This window comes from Hyaena hyaena, unplaced genomic scaffold (assembly GCF_003009895.1).
Source record: "Hyaena hyaena isolate Hyena2069 unplaced genomic scaffold, ASM300989v1 scaffold_180, whole genome shotgun sequence".
NCBI classification, from domain to species: domain Eukaryota; kingdom Metazoa; phylum Chordata; class Mammalia; order Carnivora; family Hyaenidae; genus Hyaena; species Hyaena hyaena.
In genome coordinates this window covers 1447590-1467710 of record NW_024080811.1, presented here as the reverse complement: position 1 = coordinate 1467710, position 20121 = coordinate 1447590, and the positions used below count along the sequence as shown (strand labels likewise).

At 39.5% G+C, this 20121-nt stretch overlaps 1 protein-coding gene across 1 annotated transcript in view; it reads right to left on the bottom strand.

The window, feature by feature from the left end:
- Positions 1–8017: 8017 nt before the first annotated feature.
- PARP15 (poly(ADP-ribose) polymerase family member 15) overlaps positions 8018–20121 on the bottom strand; it is a 46833-nt gene continuing 34729 nt past the window's right edge. The window contains 4 exon segments of the mRNA XM_039240642.1: positions 8018–8326; positions 8638–8812; positions 12222–12355; positions 16481–16687. Of these exon segments, the coding sequence (XP_039096573.1) occupies positions 8037–8326; positions 8638–8812; positions 12222–12355; positions 16481–16687 (806 nt within the window). The 3' untranslated portion in view covers positions 8018–8036.

The following is a 20121-nucleotide window of genomic DNA, read 5'->3' as shown; positions in this document are numbered from 1 at the left end:
GGCTCAGGTCATGATCTCATGGTTTTGAGTTTGAGCGTCGTGCATTGGGCTCTGAGCTGTCAGCAGATTCTGTCTCCATCTGTCTCTGTCCGTCCCCTGCTCATGCTCTCTCTCTCTCTCTCTCTCTCTCTCAAAAATAAATAAACATTAAAAAAAATTAAAGAACTACTTCCCTCAGGGCAAAAATACTTTCGTATCCTCTTCCTTCCCTCTACCTTCAGGCACTCAGCTTCTTTCTGACTCCTACCCTGCAGCCTAAAAGGGCTGGTGAAGGAATGGCTATGACTTCCAAGCAATGTCATAGGCTGTGAAGATTTTGCAGACATTAAAGGAAACATGGGCCTTGCTCATTGCCGGGGAAAGGCCCATAGTCTGGGAAGGGAGGGAAGGCTCAAAGTGGGTAGGAATAGAAGAGGGAAGAGGGGAGAATGAGGTAGCGTAAGGAGAGAGGAGGACTCCTTATTTTGCATGCTTCACCTGATGAGAGTCTTCATGAGGAGACTGTGTGTATGGCCCCTAGGGATGGGTTATATCAGAGGTATGTGGTCTCCTTGTTCCCCTGCAGTGAGGCTTCTTTCCTGGGGAACCAGGAGTAAAGAACATTTGGAGCATTCTTTACAGGGTGGCCTACATGTGTTCACACCACAGAGAGAGGGGAATAAAGTAACTCTCTCACTCCCGCCTCGCCAGTAAGTGACAAATCTGAGCCACCTCGATGCAGACAGAGCCCACGCTAGGGGATGATGATGCCAGGGTTTGGATAGAGTCAAATTACCTCAATAGGCTCTACCCTACATAGAAGGGAAATGGAAATTCTCCCAAGGGCAAAGAATTGTTGAATCCAACTTAAGACATTTTCTTCTTTAATTTGGGAATTAGTTTACGTGTGGTTTCTACATGTACAGTCTCTTCCATCCTTCCTCTTACTTTTTATTTGGTATGTCTTTAATTAGGCCTTATCTATGGTACACCTGCAGACCCTGACTTGCTTTTCATAGTAGCTGCTCTAATTTATGATTCTATATCCCCAATACTTGATATTTTCAGACATTATTACGTTTTCCAAAGCTGATAGATGTGAAATAATGTCATTACTGTTTTAATGATGTTAATCATTTAAAAAATCTATTTATTGATCATTCTAGTTTCCTCTTCTGTGAACTGCCTTTTCAATGGTCTTGTTCATATTTTTATGGAGAAAAGCATATTTATGCTTTTTCTGCTGATGCATAGTTCTTTATGTTGTCATGGATACTAGCCCTTTACTGGTTGTCTGCATTACAAATCTTCCAGTGTCTTTTTTACCTTATTTACTGCTTTTTAAAATTATTGTACAAAAGTTGGGTTTTGGTTTTTTTTGAGCTGCTATAACTTAAAATTTATTCCAGCACATCAAATCAAATGCCAATTTACAAATTCTTTACTAAAATTTCAGATTAAAATTATTCTTGTTTGGGTCTTTAAATTCTGATTTTATTTATTTATTTTTTTAAATTTTTTACAAATAGTTTATTGTCAACTTGGTTTCCATATAACACCCAGTGCTCATCCCAACAAGTGCCCTCCTCCATGCCCATCACCTCCCTTCTCCCTACACCCATCAGTCCTCAGTTTGTTCTCATCATTCAAGAGTTGCTCATGGTTTGCCTCTCTCCCTCTCCCCCACTATTTCCCCCATTCTTCTCCCCCTTGGTCCTCCGTTAAGTTCCTCCTAACCCTCCTATTCTTGCAAACATATGGTATTTGTCCTTCTCTGCCTGACTTATTTCTATCAGCATAACACCCTCAAGGTCCATCCATGTTGCTACACATGGCCAGATTTCATTTTTTCTCATTGCCATGTAGTATTCCATGGTATAGATAAACCACATCTTCTTGATCCATTCATCTGTTGATGGACACTTAGGCTCTTTCCATGTTTTGGCTATTATTGAGAGTGCTGCTATTAACATTGGGTGTACAAAAGTTTTTTTAAGTTTAATGGATACTATTTGTTTTTTAAATAGGTAATGCATTTGTGTGACATTCAAAATTCAAAAAATATGGAGGTATGCAGTGAAAAGTCTCCTCCTATCCCATATAGCCATCTAGTTTCCTTCCTTGCAGGGAAGACGATGCAAAAATGCTATGATGCTACATTAAGTAACCTTCTACATACCTTATTCCTCGCTTTGAAAGAAAATTTTTTTAATATTTATTTATTTATTTTGAGGGAGACAGGCACAAACAGGGGAGGAGCAGAGAGAAAGGGAGAGAGGGAATCCCAAGCAGGCTCTGTGCTGTCAGCATGGAGCCCAGTGTGGGGCTTGACACACTACTCTATGTAGGATGCAATGTAGGGCTCTGTCTCATGAACCGTGAAATCTTGACTTGAGCTGAGACTGAACCGACTGAGCCACCCAGGTGCCCCTCTCACTCCTCACTTTTATATGTATGACAAATTCCTAGCAGTCAGATCGCTGGATCAAGGATAATGTGCTTGTGATTTTGATAGTAATTGCTTCCTGTGTATCCTTCCAGAGATATTCTATGCATATCCAAACATGCATGGGATTTGGAAAAATTTCTCTTATTGCACAGATTTATATTTTCTCCTGCATTGTAGTCTACAATGACCAGAAGGCCTTTACCAATATTGACTGTTAGAAATCTGTTTCTGTTAGCATTTTGAAATCATTTGCTTCACTGTCTGTAAGCTTCCAGTGTTGGTGTTGCGAAATCTGAAACCATTCTGATTCTTGATCCCTTGTATGTTTTATTTTCTTCCCTCTGGCAGCTTGTCCTTTGTGTTCCTGAAAATTTTTCACTGTGTACCTTTGGATTAGTCTTTTTTTTTTTTTTCTGTTGTACTGAGTACTAACTATAGACTTTCAATCTGGAAACTCATGTCCCTTAGTTTGGGGATTTGGGGAATAATTTCTTTCATTGATGATTTCTTCTCTGCTTTCTGATCTCTCATTCTGGAATTACTATTAATCCAATGTTGGGCCCTTTGGAGTGGCCTTCTAATTGTATCCTCGTTTTCTTTTCTCCATTTTTGTATACGTTTACTTTCTGAAATTTCCTCAACTTTATCTTCTATACTTTTCATTTCTGTTATAACACTTTTTAATTGTAAGACCTCTTGTTTCTTTTTTTATTTATTTTTGAGAGAGAGAGAGAGCAAGCAAGAGAGAGAGCGCACATGCCTGCGAGAAAAGTGGGGGAAGGGCAGAAAGAGGAGGGCAGAGGATCCAAAGCCCAATGCGGGGATGGAACTCACAAACTGAAATCATGACCCGAGCCAAAGCTGGATGCTTAACTGATTGAGCCACTCAGATTTCCCCTCTTGTTTCTTCCTTCCTTCCTTCCTTCCTTCCTTCCTTCCTTCCTTCCTTCCTTCCCTTTCTTTCTTTCTTTCTTTCTTTCTTTCTTTCTTTCTTTCTTTCTTTATGTTTATTTATTATTGAAGGAGAGAGAAACCAAGTATGAGCAGGGGAGGGGCAGAGAGAGGGAGATACAGAATCTGAAGCAGGCTCCAGGCTCTGAGCTGTCAGCACAGAGCCCGACACAGGGCTCCAACTCAGTCCTGAGATCATGACTCGAGCCAAAGTCAAATGTTTTACCAGCTGAGCCACCCAGGCGCCCCTCTCTTGTTTGTTTCTTAAATGTTCCTTGTAACAGAATTCTTTTTTCCAATAATAGTCTTTTTCTTTAAGTTTTACATTCTGTGTGAGGAGCTTTGCTAAAATATTTGATAAATCTTGGTTGTCTGTTCTCAGGAGTCTACAAAGCTATTGGAAGCTCTGAGCCAGTGAATGAGGCTTATGGCCTTCAGGTTTCACTGGATGTGCTTTGATGATTTGTACTGGGGAAACTGTGCTGTATCTTTTTTTTCTTAGTGTTTATTCATTTCTGAGAGACAGAGAGAGACAGAGCAAGGTGAGCAGAGGAGGGTCAAAGAGAGAGGGAGACACATAATCTGAAGCAGGCTTGAGGCTCTGAGCTTTCAGCACAGAGCCTGATGCAGGGCTCAAACCACGAACCATGAGATCATGACCTTACCCAAAGTTGGACGCTCAACCAAACTACCCAGGTGTCCCAGCTGTCAGTATCTTTAGGGTAAAATTTCCTCTTGACATGGACAGGTGCAAAATAGAAATGTCCAGTGTCTTGCCTGAAGAGTAAAAGTGTGGGGAGTCAAATAGGGAAGAGGGCTTTTGGAGAAATGTCCTCTCAGGATTTAGTATTTGGGATGCATTTGGCCATTGACTCCTGTTTTTACTATGATACATAAGACCTCATCTTTTGCTCTAAAATTTGGTCTTTGACCCTAGTTCTTGACCCAGAATTCCTAAGTACCTTGAAATTTCTTGTGTGTGGCAGTAACTTTTGTTCTAATGAAGTGACTTTTGCTGGTTTCCTGGATTGGAATCAGTCACTAAAAAGGCCAAGCCGTAATTAGAAGGTTGGAGCTTTCTGGGTGCCTGGTTTATCGAACTCAAGGAGGGGGATGTGGGCACACTGGCTATAAATCAGTAGAAGCACAGTCAGTCAGAAGTACAGGTAACAACATGGGTTTTGAGACTGTCATCTGAAGTGCAGGGGAGGTGAGACAGTCTTGTGGGGCTGGGCTCTTGTGGGATCTGATGCTATTAACAGGGAGATAGTGTCAGAATTGAGTTCAACTGTAGGACCCCCAGATAATATTGTAGAGAATTACTTATATTGGAGAAGACCCCACACATCTGTTGTCAGAAGTGTTCTGAGTGTAGAAGTAGTGTAAATAAAGGAGAAATAGAATGCAAGAGTTTTTCCACACAGCTTGTAAATGTAATAATTTAATCAGGTAAGCTCATAAAGCATGTTTACTATAAGAAAATGTATTTGTTCTAATAAATTGTTCAGCAGAAATTGAATTGGTTCATATTAGCTGCAAATGATCTTACCAGCATTATGATAATTAGCCCACCAGCTGAAAATGAATTCACAAACTCTGTGTTCAGTTAACCCGTCAGCATATATACTACATGGAATCTGTTTCTCTACTATAGATTAAGAAAAAAATTTAAATGTTTCCCTTGATTCATCCAAGCAGAGTGTGTGTCCTCATCCTTCCACAAGGGAGGGAAAGGATTAGCAGGAAAAGAAAGGACGAGAAGGAGAAAGATGCTAAGAGAAGTAAACAGAGAAAAGGAGAGAAGATACATGGGACAGGAAAGCCATCTGACTGCCAGTCAGAATTGTAGTTTAGGGTCTCTGGTCTCAGATCAATCAGGTACCATCAGTCTGAACTCTGAAAATCCATAGAAAAGAAACCTATTTCTTCAGTCATTAGCAAATTAAAGACTTGTAATTTTGGTTAACCTGAAACAGCAGGTTATTAAGAGAGAAGTAGAGACTATCCTAGTCATATGGCTAGAGAATACCAAGCCAACTGGGAAGGAGAGAGATATAAAAGGTGGAAAAACATGATTTGGCTTCAGACTGATGGAAGCTACTAGAATTTATAATAACTATATAATTATTGGGGTGCTTAGGTGGCTCAGTCGGTTAAGCGTCCAACTTCGGCTCAGGTTCATGATCTTGCAGTTCGTGAGTTTGAGCCCTGTGACAGGCTGTGTGCTGACAGGAGCCTGGTGCCTGCTTCGGATTCTATGTCTCCCTCTCTCTTTCAAAAATATAATTGCTACATAATTATTGATTGGCTTGTATTTTCTTCCTCAAGAAACCATCATGGCTTTGATAACATGGGTGTATTATATTCAAGACTTCTATGTCTCCTAGTGAAGTGGGAGTGTAACAAAATAAATTGGGGAGACCTTGAATATTGGGGGAAACAGAAGACACCAGTTTACATTGCAAGTAAACTACAATGTAGTTGCGGTATTCCTACCTAACCTAAGTAAAAAGAGTCCTTCCATGTTTCAACCTGCCTCACTAGGATTCTACACTGGAGTTGGGAGCCAAGGCCCGCATAGTAACAGGGCATTATTTAACCTTGCTTTGTTCTCTAGGTCTATATTCCCCTCAAGAAGTTCAGGAAGTGGTGTCTCGTTGAAGGTAGATTATGGTCCTTTGCATCTCATAATCCAACCATACCTTTATCTAGAAATATAGGGCACCCTACTTTGACATGACATTTATGTAGAAACAATGAAATACTATGCAATCATCAAAATTATATGTAAGATATTTAATGACATGGGGGAAATGATACAGATATATTATAAAAGAAAAACTGGATTATTAAACTATGAGGAAAATGATGACATTTCAGAACTTTATAATTATATATACATAGCAGGAAAATATATAGTGGAATAACTGGCCATTAAGATTATGTTTACAGTAAAAATTAATAACATGAGAGTAATACTTTTAATGTTAAATGAAAAGAGGGAGACGCAATATTGCATAATGAAGTAATTGAATAAAGTACGATTTTGACTTTGTTGAAGGTGGATGTTGAAGAAACTAGAAGGGAATGCATAAGAACTTTGGCGGTGGTTTCCTCTGAATGTGGCAGTTATGGGTGATAGAGTACAGTAAAGAGAGTTATTTTCTTTATACTTCACTCTTTTTAATGTGCATGTGCTTATTTGTGATGATGTAAACCCTTCTTAAAGTCTTCAACTTTTAAAAAGTGATGCTTCAGGATAAATAAGCTGCTAAACATTTCAAGAATTTACCTAACTCTAATGTAATAGAGGGAAGAGATGAATCTGAAGGGTAACCATCTGTAAAAGGAATGAGTTATGTACCGTGTCCTCCAGAAGGTGGGACAGTGATCAACAGGCAATAGATACAGAGCAGATTGAATTCAATGTAAACAAGAGTTTTCCAGTAACTGGAACTGTCTCACAATGGAATGTTCTCAAGATGTGGAGTGTTAGAAGTGGTCAAGCAGAGGCTTAAGGGCTTTTGGCCCTGGGAGTAGCAGAAGGTGAGAGAGAAAGATGAGATGACAGTGGGCCTAGATGACCTCTAGGGCCCTTTTCACTGCTAACATTTTATCAAGATATCAGTCATTCTCTCATTTATGCAGCCTCTAAGATGGTCCCCAATGATCCCTGCCTACTGGTGTCCATGCCCTTGTGTAATTCCCTCTTACACTGAATGAGCTGATCTATGTACCCAATAGGATACTTTGGAAAAGATGGAGCATGACTTCAGAGGCTAGATCATAAAAGACATCATGGCTTCTTTCTTTCTCTCTCCTGAATTGCTGACTGTGGAGTAAGCCAGCTGCAAGCAGTCTAGAGAGGAGAGGACTCAGGCCAACAACCAGCAAAAACTGTCTAGCTATTTGAGTGCTTTGCCTTAGAAGCAGATCTTCCAGCCCCAGTCAAGCCTTCAGATGACTGTATCCCTTGCCAACATCTTTACTCAACCTCTTGAGTCAAGAGACCCTAAGTCAATACGACCCAGCTAAGCCATGCCTGAATTCCTTACCCAAAAAGTCACTAAATCTTGTAGTAATTTGTTATGTAGCATTAGATAATGGTACAACACATTTTTACCTGATTTTTTCCACAACAGATTTGAAGTAATATTCTTTGATTCAGTCATTAAAAGCTGAGCTATTGCTGATAAGTATTCTTAAGGAGGCAAAATTCATGGCTATTACAGATTCACAACAGCAGCCTATTCATTTAATAGTACAGTTGCGCTCAACACAGTTTGATGTCTTAACATGTTCTGTAAGAACAACATCTTGGTCTTAAAGTGATTCATCTTATTTCTTCTCTGCTAGAAAAAAGTAATGTGCTCTTCATTCTCCTACAGACTTGGTATCTGTAAATAGTTGTAGCTATAATTGTGTCTTCTACATTTCTTAGCTTCCACCCATCAATATGCTCAGAAAAGAGGTATGCTACAAATTGCAATATAGCATTTTTAAAAGGCTGTTTTCAGCATTTTAGCACCTAACAGACAAATTTTTATCTATAAAAATAAGCCAAGGGCAACGACAAAAACCCTATTAACTGTTATTTTGAATAGATGACTAAATCATCTCTGTGAGGTAAACACACACACACACTCAACCCTATTTTTTAATTCCTAAAAGTTATGAGATATTCTGGGTAAGCTAGATTATCAGAAAATACCACAAATATATTTGGATGTTGTGTATCATCTGTGACAGAGTCAAACAGATCTATGGGGTTGTGAGGGTCCTTTGATGGAGGCGTAACTAACCCTTCATTTCCAGTTGTGTAGGCTCCTGTAAGTACTCGTACCACATAAATATACTTTCTCCCATTGCTGTCTGGTCTGGAATATTTATCATTAGCAGAATAACGGGCATCAACAGCAAAATAAGTTCCTTTTCCATAGGCTGCACCTGTAAAGAGAAACACAAAAGCCTTCCTGAGAACATAAAATCATCACAGTATGCAGAACCATGCCCAAACCTGACACAAAAAATTTTTAATATAGTTCTTGCCCACCAAAACCACTTTCCATCATTTCTAGAATTTACTCCATCTATCCTCAGAAGGTTGCCAGTCTCCTTTCTGATGAAACACAACGAGCTTTATCCTGGTGATGACAATATAGCTGCCATATATGGTTCTACACTGCTTGGGTGTGAATAGTCAACACTAGAACTATCATTCACCTCATTCTGATCAGCCAGATTACACACTTCCTTACCATTCTTCCCAGCATAACTGCGATTAAAACCATGCTCATTGACATATGTCACTGAGTCTGCATCTGTCCCATGAAATAGGACTTTCTCATTATCTGAATGGCCATTCTTGATGTCCATTTGATTTTTCTTTAGCCGGTAGCTCTCCCAGAGACATACATTCTGTATTCTCTCTATCTGCAAGTGACAAAAAAGCAAAACATTTTGAAAATGACTTTATAGCTCAGTATGTTGTGTTGGTTGTGGATTTTTAAAAAAGCAATTTGGAGAAGAAGAGAAGGAGGAGGACTGGAGGAAGGGAAGGAGAAGTAAAAGAAAAAGCAAATGCAAATAAACAGCAAATTCAGAGAGTAGATAGCTTTCCACTTTTAGAAAAAGGCTAGATTGAGTCCTTATACTTTGTAATAGTGCTGATTATTATCTATTTTATATAACAGAACTTATTACATATAAAAATGTTTACCTGGAATTCCTGGAGATTCACTAACATTCAAATTCCTACTCAAAAATTTGTCATCATTGAGTAATGATTTCCTTAACTCCCTCTGATCTCTAAACCCATTCCACTGGCTTCTTCTAGTAACAGTTCTCTTGTATTGCTCTAATTATGGTCACAAATCACCTCATAACGGCCTAACTTAATGACTACTTCTTTCTAGGCCCTCAATAACATTTCAAACTATAAATCATCCCCAACTTGAAATGTTATCTTTCTTGAACTTTTTTTCAAAATATCATTCTCTACAGTTCTATTTCCTTCTTGAAAATGAATTTAACATACATTCAATAACCATCTATTGAACATCTACTACAAATCAAGCTCTGTGTTGGATCTCTGCCCTCAAGAAACTCAGTCTAGTGGGGGAGAAACACAAGAAAAAAAATCACTACATCTCAGATTGATAAGGGGTGGGCTAGGGGAACACACACAGAGTATGACAGCATAAGAAAAAGATCCAGATGGGGCACGTGGGTAGCTCAGTCAGTTAAGCGTCCGACTTCGGCTCAGGTCATGATCTTGCAGTTCATGGGTTCGAGCCCTCCATCGGGCTCTGTACTGACAGCCAGCTCAGAGCCTGGAGACTGTTTCAGATTCTGTATCTCCCTCTCTCTCTGACCCTCCCCTGCTCACGTTGTCTCTCTCCCTCTCTCAGAAATAAAAAATAAATAAAACATTTAAAAAAAAAAAAAAAGGGAAAAGGATCCAGACAATCTAGATCCAGGGAGAAAGGAAGAAATCTGAAAGAATGATGTTCTAAAAACACGAGAGTTCAAGAAGAATTGAGTGCACCTCCATGTTCACTGCATCATTATTCATAATAGTCAAGATACAGGATCCACCTAAGTGTCCATTGATAGATGAATGGATAATGAAGAATATATATATATAATGGATATATAGATGAATGGATAATGGAATATATATATTCCATAATAGTATTCCATTATATATATAATTCCATTATATATTTATATATGAATATAATTCTATTATATATGTATATTCTATATATAGGAATATACCACACACACACACACACACACACACACACACACACATATAATGGAATACTATTCAGCCATTATAAAGCATGAAATCTTGCCATAGATTTTGAGGGTATTATGCCAAGTGAAATAAGTCAGACAGAGAAAGACAAATACCATATGTTTTCACATAAATGTGGAATCTAAAACAAATAAAACCCACAAAAAAACAAACTAAAGCTCAGAGATACAGAAAATAGATTGATGGTTGTCAGAGGCAGGGGGTGGGGCGTCGACAACATGAGTGAAGAGGACCAAAAGGTAGAAACTTCTAGCTATAAAAGAAATAAGACATGGGGATGAAATGCACAGAATGGTGACTATTTAATTATACTGAATTGCATATTTGAAAGTTGCTGAGTATATCTAAAAAGTTCTCATGACAAGAAAAAAGTTTTTTCATAACTATGTATGATGACGGATGTTAACTAGACTTATCACAGTAGTCATTTTGCAATATATACAAATATCAGATCATGTTAGATACCTGAAACTAATATATATCAGTTATTCAGTAAATAATAATTTCTGTAAATTTCAGTAAATAATTAAAAACAAATACGTAAATAAGAAGAATGAAGTGGTAACTTATAGCAGATGTTGAGGGGAAGCCAAGTAATAAAAGGAGGAAAAGTTGTTTTGAGAGAGATGAAGACCTCAAGAAGAGTGTTGAAGTTTTGCAATGGAGAATGTGTGAGGGAGTTGACTGGAGGAAGCAATAAAGGATTTCAGGCACCCTGATGGTCCAGCAGAGGTTGGGGACCATGAATTAAAATGGTTTTTATCTAGGGGCAGCAGGAGAGAAAGTAGGCTATGGAATTAATCCAAAGTTGAGGTGTTTCAAAATGGATATGATAGAAGGATAAGAGCCAAGAAAGTTGAAGATATTGGGTAAACACAATCGAAAGAGGTTCTTGTACTCTCAACAACTTGTAGCATCAATGAAGCATCTCCTCCTTTAAATTGTCTCCTTTATGCAGGACTCTCTCTCTTTTGATTCTTTCATAGGAATTAAGTTCATTTAGTAGGTATTGTGTCCCACAATATGTTAGGCATCATGCTACGTACTAGGGATGCAACTCCTACCGTAAGAAGCCCACTGTCTAATGGGGCAGTCAGGCATGTGAAAGCTTATGAAGGCACAATTTCTTAAGTGCCATGATATGGTTAAGTACACAGTTTTATGGAAGTAGCAGCTAGATTTTTAAGTGACTAGGATGGAAAATATCAATTTCCACACCCTATTCTGATATACATGGTATGATAATGACCTTCTAATAAATTCCTGCACTGGCTAAAATTTTTATGCAGCATAGTGGATGTTGTAGGAATCTCAGAACATCTATTCCACTTCATCCCCATTGTACAGCAATTCCTGTTGGGGTGGAGTTGGCCTCACCTACAGTTCTCAGGTGGAGCCTAATTGGTTTAAACCAGTCTGGATAATCTCATGATGGGATCATACAATGATGGCATCTGATAGTGGAGGTACAAGTCTATCAGCATATAGCACTCTCCAAACACAGACTGGTTGGAGTGATACATTCAACACAAAGCCTGGGACTCTAATCCAGTGGTTGTATTCCTTCCATGGTATATGAATGAAGGACGTAAAAACCCCGATTGCCACCAGCAGCCATTCCACAATTATGAAGGGAGTCCAGCCTTCAGATGAAGATGACAAAGCCAAAGAAACTGGATCTATGACATCACTGAGTCACTGGATTCATCTGTTCCAAAGACCATCCTACTTCTGGACTTTGCATTAATTTCAAATATGTTTCTTCATGTTTATTCAGTTTGAATGAGTTTGTTTGAAAATTGTAGGTAAAAGTATCCAAACATATATATGTCACTTTTGAGAATCTCCTTCATTACTTCTAATGAATGAACCATGAGATTTAAAGTCTAGGAGCTTGAGTGAGTCAAATTAAAATAAATCTAGTAAGCTATAAAGAAAGGAAGAGTGTTATTTTAAAAAGATGGTTTTCATATTAGTTCTTCAATATTTAAAAGAAGTAATTTTTTAGCAGAATATTACCTTCTCTATTTCGTATAAACGACAGACCTCAGAGACCTTGTCCTTTACAGTGTCATATTCTGACTGTCCAGGTTGTAGCTCAACCACACAGGACCGCTGCTGATTCATGTCAGTCCAGTGTTCAGGAATATTATCTGGAAAGTCAACATTTGGTGAAAACACAATATTCATTTTGAGGGGCCACTGAAAATCACAGCACTTCCTGTGCTCTTGTTTCTCATCCATCTAATCCTGGTCTTTGAGAAAAAAAAAAAAAAACCCAAAATGCTACACATTTCATAATTGTTTCTTTTATCATCCTCAATTTGCCAAACACAGCTGAAGTGAATTGTTCTGACACTAACATGACATATATTAAGGCCTAGCTAAAATGTTTAGGTAAACTTAGGTTCACTATAGCTTGAAATTATAATTTCCTTAGAGAGCACTACGGAATTAATTCCATAAGAAACTGATATACAAATATGAAAGCTGATTTATTGATGTCTTCATGTTTATCAGTTTTATTTAGCATGATTCTTTATTATTTTTCTTTTGAAACATGTACCTTGCCAAAGCTATTTAAAACACATTGTTCTGTGCTCTGTCTTCTACACTAAATAGAGAAAGTGCTATATAAATAGTGAAAATACTAAGTGAAAGCTTTCATATAAGGTGATGATGCTCAAAATTTTCCTTTGCTTTCCAATGGCTTCCAGAACCTTCTAACACATTGAGGCTACACATCAAGTTGCTGAGATGGCTTGACTAATAGAAATATGGACAGACTGTATTAGAGAAGAAAATGCCAGAAAATGGCACAAAACCACAGATAAAGGCCAAAGGATTTCTCCTTATAAACAAAGCCAGAATTTGCTCATCTTTAGTGAAAGATTATAATATACAGTCCTGGGAGAAGGATCCAGGAACTCTCTTTCTGTTTAGCGAGTCCATCCAGGGAATGAAGTTCTGATGACGAAAGGAAGCATCAAACCCTAATCTAGAAGCGTTTTTCAAATTCCATTTTAAACACTTAAACAGCAGGGTGTGTTGTTTCTGCAAATTAAATTCTTTCCTTTCTCCCACTGTCCACTCCCTCCAGATCTTTTGGCCTAATCATGTCTAGTCCTAGGGCTTAGAGTCCTCTTGGACCTGCTGCATTCTTTTTTCTGAATACAGCAAGCAAGCCTGGGAAGTAAAGAAAGTTTTTCTTTGGGATCTCTCTTCCTTTCATGTCACAGGGTTGCAGAGCAGAAAATACCAGGGCTTGGAATCAGAAGACCTGATCAACCTCAATCTGTGACCAGCCATAAGTAATACCACTTCTGAGTGAATTTTCATGTTCTCTTTTGCAAAATGGAACTGATAAAATCTGATGTATTTATAACCTCATGGGATTGTTTCAAGTTTAAAATATAATGAAGGGTGTGAAAGCATTTTAGGGAATGCCATGTCCTTTATTAACATAGTTATTATTCTTAAAAAACATGATTAAGCTTGGTCTTTCTTACATCCCAGAGGCATATTAAAGAAGGAGTAAAGTTTAAAGACAAGGGTATTTTCTTGAGAGCTACAATTTAAACCACACACTTAAACCACACCAAACTGTGCTGCTTACTCTGCGGACAAAAGGTGACTCTGGCTGAACAATTTAAAGATGAGAGACCCTAGTCCCAGGAAAGCTGAAAATTCACACATCCAATGTTACATGGAAGGCTGCCATCCAAAGAAGGAATAGAACTGTGTTCTATTGACTTGCAGCCCAGTACTTCATGGGAACTAACACAATGGCTGCCTTTCTTGAAGTGTTTACTACGTACCAGGGACTTTCCCAAGTGCTTTTCCTATAAATCTCTTTTAAAAGATAAATGTCACTCTACTTCTCCACTCCCGATGTTTGGGATAAATGCCCCCCTGCACCTCTCCTTGTGCACCCTGCCACTCTTTCTTCTCCACAGGTAAAGGGGGATTACACACCAACAATCCTGGCTCTGCCTTCAGCCTTCACTCTTTCCACCTTCACGGTCTCCATGGACAATCCAAAAAATCCACACTCAATGGCTTCCACTCCCACCTACATCCACGACTCTCAAGTCCATGTCTCTAGTTTCTGATATTCAGCTGGTGCTTAGTAAAAGCTCTCTGAATCAATGAATAGCTTTAATGTGCATTGGAAAAGCAAGTTTGGACCATCTGCTCAAATGAAACTCTTAAGTTGTCCTCTTTAAGTTCTTTTTTAAAGAAGGCCACATGATAAATGCTTACTAAAATTCAAGTTTGTGTCTGCCAACAAACTTCCTCTTATCTGACATTTTATCTGCTTATTACTTTCATCTAACAACAAAGATTATGTAAGGCAGTTTTGTCGTTTGTTTTTGCCCCCAGTGCCATAGGGTCTCTGGTCTGCTCATTTTAGTTACCTTTTGTTTGTTTATCTCTTTAACTTTCCTGTCTATTTTTTAAATTTCATAAGTCAATTCAAATTCTCCGTGTAAGCAGGGAATGGATGAGCCAGTTTCACTTAATTTTTTACTTTACTGATAATGACTTATGCTCTTGTATTTAAATACAAATTTTCCTCTACAAAGACCAAAGTGGGGGGAATGTGAATTTATATATCCCTAGATACTTTAGTAGGTATGTATAATTTTTAACTATCCAGCACCCTTTTCCCCTTCTGGTAAAAGCATCCTGAATTTCCTTTGGTGAACAACCTTTCCCCATTGCTTCAGAGAGTGATCCCCTTCAGTTCAAGTATAGAGCATATCACTCTGTATTGCTAATTAGTTTAATTCCAATTCTCTAGCGGCAATCATGACCAAAGCTGATTCAATCAGAAGTAATTTCAGCTTTATGTGAATACCTCTGTTCCCAGGCATCATGTTCCTGATGATAAGTATATATACTTTCACAGGATATACTTTTTCCTATTGGACCTGACCATGTAGGGATGTGAGCTTGAAGCTGCTGGCGGCCATCTTTCACCATGTGAAACCTGAGCATAAAGACAACACAGCTGACAAGAGAGTGAGAGATGAAGAAAGCCAGGGTCTAGATTATATAATATGAGCACCTGGATCAAATTGGACCTGAAGCCAAGTATATGTCAACTTTATAGTCATGTGAGTCAATTAATTCCATTTTTTGCATAAGCCAGTTTAAATTGGATTTTCTATTATTTGTTATTGCAAAGTATTAACAGATCCAACTATTATTTTCATTTCATTTCTATTTAGTGTGTGTGTGTGTGTGTGTGTGTGTGTGTGTGTGTGTAATTCTTACATGTGCTGTATGTGGAGGCACATTGAGAATAGATGTCAGAAAATAGGTGTAAGGGTGTCTGGGCGGCTCAGTAGCTTATGTGTCCAACTTTGTCTCAAGTCATGATCTCACCGTCCCCAGTTCCCAAGTGTGAGTCCCGCATTGGGTTCTGTGCTGACCACCCAGAGACTGCAGCCTGTTTCAGATTCCGTGTCTTTCTCTCTGTCTCTGCCCCTTCCCTGCTGTTAATAAACATTGAAAAAAAATTTTTAAAGAGAGAAAATAGCTGTAGAGAGAACTGAAATTCCTACTGGCAGTGTCAGACAACAATTTCCAGTTTAGGGAGGTTCCTGATGACAGGTACACTTCATCACTAGTAAAACTCACAGTGCTCTATGAGTGAGTGCTCAGAATGAACAAAAACAGTAATCGCAAGAGGAGGCTGTTTTTCTAGGCAGTCACAGAAGCCACAAAAGGGGGGACAGAGGAGCAGGTCAGCACAGATGCTTAAACATAATGCATAAACACACACCTTACAGAGAAGCAACTGGGAATCTGCTGGCTCAGGAAGTAGCACAACCAAATGACCTGGACCACTCCCTTCTTCCATCTGCTTCTATTCCCAGGCTAACTTGTCTAGCGGTGGAGAATCAATAAACCAGTATTGGTCCACTGGTTCACAGCTACAAGGGGGCACTGAGGGTCAATACTAATCAATAAGTATATATTGAGATAACTGCCTAGGATTTTCAAAGCTTATCTTCCTCTTTCTGGTTTCTCACTTCTATCTTCTTTCTGGTCCTTCCTTTGTTATTCCTGTTTCCCAGGACTGGTTTTGCCCCTTGGAAGAATAATCAGCTGACAGGAGGCTGTGTTCCATAGTTCTTGCACTTTTCCCACATATTATAGGAGGCTCTCTGTAAAATCCTAAAACTGATAAAACACTGAGCCTTAATATCTAAACATTTGCTAAGTGATATGAGAGAACCACATGATCTTTTTAAAGAAGAACATCTTACTTGCAGTCTCAGAGAACGCGGACTGAAAGACGGATGACACGAAAATGTCTCTCTTTTTTAAGTTGTCATAGAATACATTTAGCAGTTCAGGCAGAAAGATGACAATTTTAACTTTTTTTAATGATGGGGTGGAATGTTTCCGTACGAAGTCTATAACAGCACTGATCATGTCATCAGCAACTTTGACTGGGTTTTTCCTGGCGTTTCCTGAAAAAAAATTTTTTTCTTAGTGACAAAAAGAAGCCTCAACTAGTGTTAGTCGAGTGATGGCAAATGCAGTTTTTGGTGTTGAGAAAGAAGAAAGCAGCCCCCAACAGCCAGAAACAGATCTGACACTCACAGCTGCGTATTGGTATCTCTGGCTGAACTCAAACAACTTCACAGAACATCATCGAATGTAACCACTCTGTGGCTGTGATGAGTTAAGTCAAAAATCACCACTGAATAATCATGTCTGACCACAGATAAAGACATGAACACCAGTTAAACCACAAAAATAGCCAAACAATCCCCATCTTGACTAGTATGAGCAAGCACTGCCTCATTTATAATCACGGCTTTAGCCACACCATTCTCCCATTCCAGGTAAGATACCCAGTCATAGAACTATGTCTGTTTCCTTCAAGTGTCCAACCTAGAGCAAATCCCCACTTACCTGAGACTGCCAGAAAGTCACCCAATACAAGCTCATATCCGTTAAGGATTCCTAAACAACCCCTTGGTGAGATGCTGCATGGTTATTTATAGTGTGTGCTCCTGGTGGTCTCTGACTGAAGGGGTTTGGCCGCACAGAGAAAGGAGCAGGTGATTGGGGTGCAGAAGATCTAGGTATGTGTTCTGGCTCTCTACTGATGAGCTGTGTGATCTTGAGGAAGTCATTTGATCCCTCTTATTATTAGTTTGCTAGGGATGCCCTAACAAATTGTCATGACTGGTGGCTTAAGCAACAGAAATTTATTTTCTCACAATTCTGGAGGCTAGAAGTCTGGTGTCAAAGTACTGGAAAGATATCAAGGTGCTGGAAAGATTGGTTTCTTCTGAGGCTTCTCTCTGAGGCTTGTAGATGGTGGTCTCCTCCCTGTATCTTCACATGGTCCTCCCTCTGTACCTATGGGTGCTCTAATTTCCTAGCAAGGACACCAGTCATATTGGATGAGGGAGAACCCTAATGACTTCACTTTAACTAAATTACCTCTTGAAAGACCCTTTCTCCAAATACAGTCACATTCTGAGGTACAAGGATTAGGGTTTCAACATATGAATTTGGCAGGGGGACACAACTCAGCCCAGAACACCTTCAAACTTCAGTTTCCTCATCCATAAAATTGGGATGATAATAGAAGGTAATAGCTAAAAGAGATAAGAATGTGGCAGCTAAGAATATAGTAATTAAGAGCATAATGGGAATAAAAACCACATAACATTAAAAAAATGTAATGGTTGCAATGTACAGACCAGGTTTCCTGAGATTGAACATTGCTTACTAGCTCTATGACCTTGTGCTTTAATACTTCAAGTTCTTATCTGCAGAACTTATCAAGTTCTTACGAGTCAGGGGTGGGTCCAAGTTTTGTAGGATTTGAAACTTATACTATACATCTCAGAAAAAAAAAAAAAGACAAAATAAAAATATAAAATTATGCATACAAGTGAATATTTAGACTAAAATAAGAAATCACAATAAAGTATAAATTTTAAAATGTTGAAAATCATATTCCCAAGTCAGCTTCCTTAACTACATTCCAAAAATGCTTGTAGCCTCCCCAATGCCCGGAACCAGAAAAAGTCTGAGGAGTCAAAGCTGGAAGAAATGGTGATCCTAACCCACAGTGGTTAAGATGCCTTACTTTTTTTTTTTTTTAATTTTTTTTTTATTTATTTTTAGGAGAGAGAGAGAGAGAGACAGCGTGAGCAGGGGAGGGTCAGAGAGAGAGGGAGTCACAGACTGAAACAGGCTCCAGGCTCTGAACTGGAAGTCAGCACAGAGCCCGGCGCGGGGCTCAAACCCATGAACCGCGAGATCATGACCTAAGCGAAAGTCGGACGCTTAACCAACCAACTAAGCCACCCAGGCGCCCCAAGATGCCTTACTTTTGAAGCTTTACTAAGTCATATAACCATGTGACAGGTTTATTAGGGCCCTCCCAGTCCATTTTAAAAAGCCGGTGGGGGGTGGGGGTGGGCGCCTGGGTCGGTTAAGCGTCCGACTTTCGCTTAGGTCATGATCTCGCGGTGTGGGTTCGAGCCCCGCGTCGGGCTCTGTGCTGACTGCCAGCTCTGAGCCTGGAGCCTGTTTCAGAGTCTGTGACTCCCTCTCTGACCCTCCCCTGCTCACGCTGTCTCTCTCTCTCTCCTAGAAATAAATAAAACATTAAAAAAAAATTTTTTTTAATAAATAAATAAAAAGCCTGTAGGGGCGCCTGGGTGGCTCAGTCAGTTAAGCATCCAACTTCAGCGTGAGTTTGAGCCCCATGTTGGGCTCTGTGCTGACAGCTCAGAGCCTGGAGCCTGTTTTAGATTCTGTGTGTGTGTCTCTCTCTCCTTGCCCCTCCCCCACTCATGCTTGGTCGTTCTCTGTATCTCAAAAATATATAAACGTTAAAAAAATTTTTTTTAAATAAAAAATAAATAAAAAGCCTATGGGGGAGGGGGCGGGGGAGGGCTCCTGGCTGGCTCAGTCAGTTGAGCATCCGACTTCAGCTCAGGTCATGATCTCACGGTTTGTGTGTTCAGGCCCCGCGTTGGCCTCTGTGCTGACAGCTAGCTCAGAGCCTGCAGCCTATTTCGGATTCTGTGTCTCCTTCTCTCTCTGACCCTCCCCTGCTCACGCTATATCTCTCTCTCTCTCTCTCAGAAATAAATAAAACACTTAAAAGCCTATGTAACTGGGCATGAATGAATCAAGGGGTGGGTCATTAGCGTCCCCTTCAACTGAGAGCAAATTACTGTATGTTATGATGGAGATGGGGTGGAAAGTGTTCCTTAAAACTGAGCAGGACAGACCTGAACTTGTTGCTTAAAGGATGGCAACTACATCCTACTCATTGATTTTATTCCTAGGGACTTGCAGTGGGCCTGGGAAACAGCATTTCAATCTAGTGAATGTGACAATGAGGAGCCAGTGGGAGATGCTGCCATAAGCCCAAAGGGGGAGGGATTAAGCTTTTGGAAACGAAAAGGAAGGCTGAAAAGGAACAACCCCTGGAAGAAAGATTTAGTAGAATGTACTGACTGTGCGGTCTGGGGGCACAAAGAAGCAGGGTGCAGGACAGCTGGGAGCATCATGGCACCCCTGAAGGAGGAAACCAGGAAATGAGGCAACTAAAGAAAAGTGGCTGTTTGCAAGGGATGATGATGATGATGATGAATTTGGATTCTGATGTAAAGTTTCTGGTAACAGAAATCTCCAAGAGGAAGTCTGGGAGAAGGAGAAATGCTGATCTGAGAGTAAGGGCAGAAAAGCCAACTGACATAATATGAGAAATTATCATCCAAAGGAAAAAAAAAAGTGAACAGTAAGAAAACCATGAAGTTAAAGACCAAACATGGAAAGATATTTAGGGACTATACAATTAATAATATAGATGTATGAGGGGTGCCTGGGCGGCTCAGTCAGTTGAGTGTCCGACTTCAGCTCAGGT